Below are 9,974 nucleotides of genomic sequence, written 5' to 3'. Positions count from 1 at the left end.
CTGCAAAGGCAGTCTGTATCTTCATAAATAGACAAAATGAAGATACAGACTGCTGTTGCAGTCTGTATCTTATACTATACCTGTTCCTCTTGTTCGGCCCGGCCGCCGCCATCTTGATTACGCTACTTGCGTTCCACCACTGGAACGCAAATGACGTAATCAAGATGGCGGCGGCCGGCATTGCTGCCGCTGTGGATGATGGGAGCTTCCTGTCTCGAGCCGGCTCTTTTGAAAAGAGTCGGCGCGAGACAGTGAATTGAAAAGTGAAAAAAACAAAAACGCGGCCGAAAAAATAAATAAAAGTATTTACAAATGTTAAATAAATAATTACATTGAATTAGAAAATAAAAAATTTTTAAATTTCTTCCGTGATTGGTTCTCTTTAAGCTACCACCCCCCCTTCTACTTAAAAAGGCAACAGTCATAACTTAAAAATCTAAAACGGGATTTGAAATAAAACATGTTTGCGATTTATTTTAAGTTTTTCTTTAAAACAAAGCTATACTTAATTGTAGCCAAGTCCAGTGTTCTAATGGTTGAAAAAGAGAGCAAAAGCAGAAAGCCCCAAGCCAGTAGAGTGTCGTGTCTTAATGCATCTGTCAAATAATTACCTTCTCTTTTAGCGTGCAGATGACCAGTACTTCCTGCATTTTTGTTTTTCTTCAAATGCAGGCTGTTATTTAATTGACAGATTCATTATGTTCACACATACAGGATCTGAAGATTTGATGGCGCAAATTCAATGCGCCAGAATTGATTTGCTTTGAATCTACAGCTTCAAATCTGCTGCACATCCTGTACGTGTGAACGCACCCTAAAGAGGTATTCCAGCACTGCTTAAAAAACAAAAACAAAACACAATCAAAGTTTTTACACTTACATCCCTCCTGAGTCAGTCTCCATTTCCAGCTGTTTGCAGGTCCCTGAATCTCCAGTTGGTGTTGTCATTTTTTCTTCACTTCTTGGTTTGGGCTTTACCATGATGCACTTTGTCTCCTGTGATTTCTGACTCTGTAAAACTGTTAGATTGGCTGAGCAAGATGTAAGCTTTCAGAGCTGAGCAACCTAAATCATCTGAGAAAGGGAGGCTGGCTTAAGAGATTAGACCCACCTCCCTCTTGATGTCATTATCACAAAATGGCTGCCACAGAAAAGCCTGAGGTCAACAGTCATTAGGAAAGAATGAGTGGAACTCCTGGTGGAAGATTGAGGGGGGGGGGGGAAGATAGGGAAGAGGGGCAGATAGGAAAATGAAGCATATTACAAAGTTATATAAATTTGGAATGTGTTTAAGTTACTGGAAAAAGTCTTTTCGCTGGAGTACCCCTTTTAGCCATGACACTCTTTACTGGCTTGAAACTTCTTGCATGTGCACTTTTTCAACCAACCCAAGACTAAAAAAAAAATTTTTTTAGGAGACTGGACCTGAATATTAGTTTTGTTTTAAAAGACAATTCCAGTGATTTTTTAGCTTATTTAACACACATTAAAATAACTTTGTAATGTGTGTCAATAAGCTGTGTGTCCCCCCAATTACAGTCGACCCGCATCCTTTTTTCCCAGGCACCATTTTGTGACAAATGTCATCACAGCTGGGGGCAGGCCAGGTCCTCTTCATCCTCAGCATCTTCTGCTAAAGTTAATGGAGGAGGAAAAGGCTGCTGGTGCACTTGCACACCAGCAGCCTTTTCATTGGCTTGAGCACATAACATGGCTTCCAGCTTGCTCAGCCCTGATTGGCTGAGCTTGCAGGAAGCCATATGATGCGCTCCAGTCAATGAAATGGCTACACACACCGGCAGCCTTTTCTCTCCCATTCATTTAACTCAAACCTGGAAGTGAGGGAGATCACAGGACAGCGGCCGGAGGTGACTGAGGCGCAGGCAATAGTCACCGGAAAGATGTGAGTATGGACTGTTTTTTTTTTTTTTTGTTTTTTTTTTAATGCAGGTCCCGCCGGAAGTATCCTTTAAAGCATAACTGTCATTTCAGGGTCATTTTTCTGAAAACATTAAATATCAACAGTACAAGCAATTTTAAGAAACTCTGTAATAGGTTTTATGTACTAAAAGAGTTTCCTTCTGTAGTGAAAAAGCAATCTCCCAGCCTCCCCCCTCACATCAAATGAAGCAGGATTTCTGTGTATATTATGTGGCTATGGAGAGGGGAGGGGCTGTTAGGAGTGACTGAGCACAGAGGATTTCTGCAGAGCACAACACCCTGCAATCTTCACTCAGTAAGTTCATAGATAAGCACTGACCTTTCTGACACCTGAATTTAGCGTTTTAGGTGCCCAGACAGTCTACCTTCATGTCACCTCTTCCTGCTCCCTCAGCCCCCCCCCTTCATAGGCTTACAATGGAGAGAGCAGAACCAGTCTTCACTGGCTTCTCTGTAATGAAGACGTGTTTGCCTGATAATGCACAGATAAGAAGTCAGGGGGGGGGAGGCTGGGAAATAGCTTCTTTAGTACAGAAGGAGGCTTTTTTGGCTGATGAAACCTATTACACAGTTTCTTAAAATTGCTTATACTACTGATTTCTGCAATAAAAAAAAAACATGACAGTTACGCTTTAAAGTATGATAAAAAATGTTTAATTGCAAACATGCTTTATTTTGTTCATTTAGATTTAGTTTAAATGACAGGGCCATTTAAGACATGCCCTTCTGATAATGGCCACTTTTTATCAGATGTTTTGTATGTAGTTAGGAAAATTCCTTAAGATAAAAACCACCACACACACTTAAGACTAAGGAAAAACCACACTTGTAAACCCAGCAAACAGTCTGAAATTTATTTCCAATTTTAATTAACAGGCAACGCAAATCAGGCAGGACAAAACATGATAAAAAGGCTACCTTCGCCAAACCCCAGAATTCATTTAACTATAAAAACCATCAATATTAACCAGAATATAAGCGGATGCTTCACATTTCAGGAGGATGGAGACATCAGATAGGATTCATTGTCAAAATTACTGCTGGGAAACCAACAGGCCATGAGCACTGAGGACTTCAATTCTTTAGCTGCCTATCTCAAGATTGGACAGTTGAAACATCATGTCAATTTCATGGAGGGAATATAAGCTGAGAGTGAGGCTTAAAGCAGCTATTAAAACCAAGCAGAGCTCAAACTGCCACTCCACTCCCATTAAATAAAAACAATCCCATAAAAAGCGTAATGTGCCAACATAGCGTAAAATAAAAAGTAAAACAAAAGTTCTGCATTGTTATAAAACTTGATAAAAAATAGTATTTCAAACTGTACAGTCAACAGAAGTACACAGTTATCAAAATTCACACAGTTCACTTGGCATCTCCAGAAGCTTCAGCTTTCTGTGCCTGGAAAGGGGAAAAAGGAAAAAAAATTACTAATTTTATACAAAATGAAAATTTTAACAAGAAAATTTAGAAACACAAACCTGATCTGATTTTGCCTCTCCATTTTCTGAAGCATTGCTGGCATCTTTTCCAGAATCTGCTTTCCCTTTCTTGCCTTTGGGAGCTTTGTCAGCCTTCTGAAAAAGTAGAGTATGCCATTAATTTTATGGATTGTGCCTTCCCCCAGTCTCCATGTCCTACATGAAGTAATGGTGTAATTGCAGGATTTACACAATTTAATTTGAGAAAATGAAAATCTGAAAAACATTATAGCACTGTATTTTCGACATAAGCAAGCTGTAAAAACACACTATTGACATACTACAAAAATAAGTTCCAAAACCAAATTCTTTATACCATTAGGTGTTAAAAAACAATGGAGGAGATTTATCAAAGGGTGTAAAATTTAGACTTGTGTAATCTGCCAACAGCAACCAATCACAGCTCAGCTTTTAGCTCTGCTGAAAGGAAAGAGGAGCTGTAAATGTTTGTTATAGGTAGTTTGCACCAGTCTAAAAATTGTACACCCTTTTATAAATCTCCCCCATTGTGTAAGCAGAAAATGACCTATTGTATAAATCCTGATGTTAAAGTGAATGTACTATCAGGCCTCAGCTGAAGCACTGGAGGCAGGCCAACCCACTCCCAGTGGGAGGAAACCCCTGCCCCTCTACAATGCAGCTCCATTGATTCTAATGGATGGGTCGACCCGCCTCCATTGCTTCAGCTCAGGCCTGATGGTACATTCACTTTAAACATACTTGAATTTTTGGTGTTTCTTCTCACCCCCCCCCCCCCCCCCCAAAATGATAAAATCTTGCAGTTTTCGTTTTGGCCACTAGGCTTAAAATTACAGCTTCCTGTTCTGAACAGATTTCCCAGCAGTGGCTTTGCTTTATCAAGACAGAAGTCACCAGTATATAGACAACACAGGTACACACAAAGGTATTGCTCACAACTCCACCCCCTATTCCTGTGTAGTGAGTCCACGGAGCAGTTTTGTTCATTTTGTTTGTTCATAAGGCTTGCAAAAAAGCAAAATGCCACTAAATGCTGTTAAAAATCAGCTTAGAGAAGATGGCAGCCTACAACGAAGTTTAAAAATTGCCACGAGAAAATAGACACCAATTAGAGAAAGAAATAACTAAACACGTTCCAGCATCTGGCTCTAAACCATAAATTAGAAATATCTAGATCTAGGTAATTTGTCATTTTCCACAGAAGTCTTTAGCTGCACTTCAACATAGCCTCAAAAGGGTTGCCTGATAATGTTAAAAAACAAAAATATGCAGGACAGCATGGGATGGTGTAAAGAACACAAGTTACACTTACCCATCCCGGTCCCTCAAAGCTGCCTCTGGTTTTCTATCTCCCAGCTCCTGTGACATCACCGAATGGCTGAGGAATTTACTGTAGTACCATGACAAAAACTGGGAGATGGAGACTGGCACTTGTGACCATGTGTCCCACCAAAGGAACTTTCCTTCTGATGTTTTTTTGTCCTAATGCAGTTGAGGTTTTGGTCACATTGACCAAATACATCTTGAGTCAAAAATGTCAGCACAAGCGCAAAATACAAGTGTTCATCTTGGTTGTCTACCTCAGACGCAACAGATTTTGGTGTATTTTGCATTACCAATATGGGCAAGCCACATGATGACTACAAACCTTAAAAGAAAACATTCCCTACTATAAATAGATATGAAAAAGTATAGTAACTAATATACATGTTTTTAATTTATTAAATAAGACTATTCTCATACTTGCCTTTGGAGCAGGTGCCTTTTTGGGTTTTTGCTCTGGCTTTGGGGGTGCAGGTTTCTGAAAGAGATTACTACAGTGAGGTCTGTCCTAAAACAAACATGATTTATTTATTTTTTCTTAAGGAAAAAAAACGTAACCCATACTTACAGCAGATAAACGGGCAGATCTTCTCTGTGGCTGAACACAAAAAACACCGCATTAGTGATCATATTAGGCTAGGATATATACCCACAAAAAGAAAAAAACAACAAAAACAAGTATGTGGATTAGACACCTTGTAAAAAAAAATACTGTAACATTTAGAGAAACGTAGGTACCTCAATTCTCAACCACTATAGACAAGCACAGCACATCTCACCTCATCTTTTCCTTTACTCTTCTCCACTTTGGAGTCTCCTTCAGCCTAAAAGAATATAAGAGTTTAATGAGAAACTCAAGTGCAGCATGTAACATTTTTGAATGTATATGGGTGATCCTTAACTTGTATAGAGCAGGAGTCACGTCCGATAAAGTTGATTATTTTTACATACATATACACACACTTTAACCAAAATCAGGGAATCATAGCCCAAACAAGAAAAAGGGTTTCCTTTACTACACTAGGATTGTTTTTTAAACAAGATCCATTTAACAATCTGTTTAACTTGACATTGTGGCTATAGAACCCATATATAAATGTTTCCCTCATCAAAACAGAACCCGCGGCTGCTCAGTTGTATCCGAACACCTGAAATGTACTAAAGCCTGGTGAGATTGTCTAGTTGACCAGTCCTACTGAAATGTTCATCGGCAGTAAATTGCATCAATCTAAAAACTAAGGGGGCTCAGCTTGGCCATTGGCTGTGATGTGGGTTGTTTCAGAGGACCATGGAGAGATTAGAATCACTGTACAGGCAGTGTGCGCCTTTATGCATAACCATGGGGATGTGCATCACTGTGCGCCTATATATACACACACACTATGGGGATGTGCATAACTGTACAGGCAGTGTGCACCTTTATGTATAACCATGGAGATGTGCATCACTGTGCACATATATATACACCATGGAGATGTGCATCACTGTGCACCTATATATACCATGGAGATGTGCATCACTGTGCACCTATATATACCATGGAGATGTGCATCACTGTGCACCTATATATACCATGGGGATGTGCATCACTGTGCACCTATATATACCATGGAGATGTGCATCACTGTGCGCCTATATATACCATGGGGATGTGCATTACTTTATAGGCAGTGTGCACCTTTATTTAACATTAGCAGAGGCTCAGATTACATACAAAAGATCCAGAAGAGCTGTACAGTGCCGAGTATAATACAAAGGTGTAAGAGCAGCACAGAGGACACGACCAGCGCAGCCAGCTATGTCACTAACTTCACAACCTTTGTTCACTTGTTGCGCTTGAAAACGCTGCACCATGCGGATCCCCCCTCCCCCACGTATGACAGTTCAGCTAATGGCCTGGTAAACGGACGATTTTTAAGGTCGCGTCGACGTCCACCGCAAAACGTGTGAAGGGATCCGTACTCTCGTTTACCCCACCCTCACCTCCGTAACTAGAGCCGTTTACGACTCCTCCCTTCTTGCAGGTTCGCGCCGTTGTTTTGGCGGAAGCCCCGCCCCTCGTCGTACTTCGCGCGCTTTACAGTTTAAACAGCTGCTTAATTAACGCACGGCGGGCTCTGACCGCACTATAAACAGGGCGGCGAACTTACGTCCCGGTGAGCGGACTGTATTCTCTACGTACAGCTCTAATATCGCCGACCAAAGGTACGGCTCCAGCCTCCGCCATTATGGTGGCAGTGGTTTCCCTGAGCAGTCCGCGAGCCTCTTACCATTCGCTACGCCGTTCCAGCGGAGCTATGACGCATTAAGCCTTACCTTTCTTTTGGGCATTGTCAACGTCTCCTGGCCGCTCACACGAACAACAACAACTAAAAATGGCAGTACCGACTCTTATCAGCGAATGAAACGAATCCCAGCGCCGCTCTCTGCTTTTATACCCGGTCCGGAATCCGACCGGTCAAATCCGGATCTAGCTCTGCGTTCTCCCTCATTGGTTGGGCTCTGACACGTGGGTGGGCCCGTATGGAAAGGAAATGGGCGGAGACAGGCGCGCGCAAGCCAGAGGAAGGCTTTCGTGTGGCCGAGCGAGTGAGAGAAAGAGGTTAACGGGGAGGAAAAGGGCGCGCAAAGAAGGATGTGAGGGGAGAGGTGTGTGTGTGGCCATCATGAGAGGCAGGTGGAGCGGTGTGTCCTCGCCATCTGCTACAAACAAACGTTACAGGCTGTACAAATAGGTGGCACAGTGCATATGGTAGTGGGATGTATGGCGTTAGTCTTTGTTCACACGAGCCAAGAGATATTGAGGGACTGCTTTGTATACATCTTCAGGGCTGCTTATTTGTAACAGGAACTAGTGCTTCCATCTTGTCATGAATACTCGGGTGCTCCTATGTACGCTAACCGCACCACATACACAGGTCCTGACTTTAGTCATCAGATCCCTACATGACTAGATGTGGCTGAAATCACAGCAGGAATTTGCTTTTCAGATGCCCCTGATGTAATGGGAAAGTGTGGTATTGCCTCATCCAGGGAGTTGGGGGCACAAGCAAAGCAGAACTACTTTTATTAAGTTTAGCCCCTTACCCATTTTCGTTTTTGCGCTTTTGCTTATTCCATTTTAAGTTTAAAAGTCCATAGCGCTTGCATTTTTTCACCTAGAGACGTATATGAGCGCTTATTTTTTGCGAAACCAATTGTACTTTGCAATGACAGGCATTATTTTTCCATAACATATGCTGCGAAACCGGAAAAAAATCATTTGCGCCGTCAAATTGAAAAAAAAAACGAATTTGTTTTGATTTCGGGGAGCTTTGCATTTACGCCGTCCGTCCTATGGTAAAACTGACTTGTTATGCATGTTCCTCAAGTCGTTACGATTACTATGATATATAACATGTATAACTTATATTGTATCGGATGGCCTGTAAAAAATTCAAACCATTGTTAACAAATATACGTTCCTTAAAATCGCTCCATTCCCAGGCTTATAACGCTTTTATCCTTTGGTCTATGGGGCTGTGTGAGGTGTCAGTTTTTGCGCCATGATGTGTTCTTTCTATCGGTACCTTGATTGCGCATATACGACTTTTTGATCGTTTTTTATTACATTTTTTCTGGATTTGATGCGACCAAAAATGCGCAATTTTGCACTTTGGAATTTTTTTGCGATGATGCCGTTTACCGTGCGAGATCAGGAATGTGATTAATTAATAGTTCGGGCGATTACGCACGCGGCGATACTAAATATGTTTATTTATTCATTTATATTTATAAAATGGGAAAAGGGGGGTGATTTGGACTTTTATTAGGGGAGGGGATTTTTTATTAATAAAAACACTTTTTTACTTTTTTTTTACTGTAACTAGAAGCCCCCCTGGGGGACTTGTATATAAACAGCATTGATCTCTCATAGAGATCAATGCTGTGTATATACACAGCAAAGATCGATTAGATCGGTCATAGATTACTATGGCCTGCTGCAGGCCATAGCAATCTATTGCCGAGCCGGGATCAGCATCATTCCGACGCTGAGGCCCGGCACGGGCAGAAGAACGGATCTCCCCCCCGTGATCGCATCGCGGGGGGGAGATCCGTCCCACTAGACACCAGGGACGTGAGGTCTGAAGCCTCTAAGTGCAGCTGTCAGGTTTGACAGCTGCACTTAGAGGCTTAATTAGCCGGCGCGGCAACGGGACCCGCGCCGGCTAATAGAGGCACTGCCCGGCTGCACGTGTCAGCCGGGATCAGCGCCGTTCAGAGCGGGGTCCCGGCGGGACCCCGCTCTGAACACCCCAAGCGGCACCATGACGTATCAGATACGTCATGGGTCGCTAAGGGGTTAATAATAATGCTTTTATTTGTATATTGCACACAGATTCCGAAGCACTTTACATGTTTTTGCCAATTATTGCTCCCCGTCCACAATAGGGCTCACTATCTAAACTCTCCTATCTGTATGTTTTGGGTGTGGGAGAAAAGCGGAGTACCCGGAGGAAACCCACGCAAACACAGAGAGAACATACAAACTCTTTTCAGATGTTTCCCTTACATCTGCAGAATTATGTGCAGGCTGGACCTCAGAGCTGCCAGCGTCATGATTCACTATGATGCAGGGAGCTCTGAAACTTCAAATGTTCATGTGGCTGTGTCAGTACAGTAGCGTAAACATTTACACTGTTTCGAAGCTCCTGGCATCATAATGAATCATGATACTGGGAGCTCCAGCCCGCAAAATACTTCCTGTGCAAAGACAAAATATTGTCCATGTCCCCTTAAGGCCTTATGCACATATCAGTTTTTCTTTAGGGACCTCAAAAATCAGGATCAGTAATGTACTAGAAAAAAAACATCAGTATGGCTCAGTTTTATGGATCTGAAAACATGACTGAGTGTAATAAATGACCACAAGGCTTCATAGGCAATGCTTCAGTTATAAGCGGAAGGACACGGATAGTGTGCTAATAGTTAACAACTGACCCATTGACTTAAAATGGAGCTTCCTTTATTCAAAAATGGATATATGTGCAGGTCCTACTTTTTGCAGAGTAAATCAGTAGTCAAAAATAGATTTGTTTTCAAAATGGATGTGTGGATGACCACATAAAAATCAATGGGTCCTTTTTTTGTCCGTAAATCAGGATCCTGGTGTGAGGCGTAATCGAACAACTATGCTTGAGATGTGCCATCTCTTATAAGCCAGCTTCCTCTAGCAAAACATTAGCCATAAGTAAATGCTTCAGAACTTGA

At 42.0% G+C, this 9,974-nt stretch overlaps 1 protein-coding gene across 1 annotated transcript; it reads right to left on the bottom strand.

The window, feature by feature from the left end:
• Positions 1-2,781: 2,781 nt before the first annotated feature.
• Positions 2,782-7,211, bottom strand: HMGN2 (high mobility group nucleosomal binding domain 2). The gene is made up of 6 exons (XM_069971526.1): positions 7,041-7,211; positions 5,504-5,548; positions 5,293-5,322; positions 5,149-5,202; positions 3,423-3,518; positions 2,782-3,342 (listed from the first exon to the last, which is right to left on the bottom strand). The coding sequence occupies exons 1-6, from the start codon at positions 7,053-7,055 to the stop codon at positions 3,307-3,309; spliced, it is 276 nt and encodes a 91-aa protein (XP_069827627.1). The 5' UTR covers positions 7,056-7,211; the 3' UTR covers positions 2,782-3,306.
• Positions 7,212-9,974: the final 2,763 nt, after the last annotated feature.

Source organism: Dendropsophus ebraccatus, chromosome 5 (genome assembly GCF_027789765.1).
Source record: "Dendropsophus ebraccatus isolate aDenEbr1 chromosome 5, aDenEbr1.pat, whole genome shotgun sequence".
Classification (NCBI taxonomy): Eukaryota; Metazoa; Chordata; class Amphibia; order Anura; family Hylidae; genus Dendropsophus; species Dendropsophus ebraccatus.
This window is presented reverse-complemented; position numbering and strand designations above follow the sequence as displayed.

Excerpts from the sequence above, each read along its gene's own strand:
- HMGN2 (XM_069971526.1), bottom strand. Across the intron at positions 5,203-5,292 it reads GATCTGCCCGTTTATCTGCT|AAACCTGCACCCCCAAAGCC; the intron begins GTAAGTATGGGT and ends AATCTCTTTCAG. Across the intron at positions 3,519-5,148 it reads AAAAGGCACCTGCTCCAAAG|AAGGCTGACAAAGCTCCCAA; the intron begins GCAAGTATGAGA and ends CTACTTTTTCAG.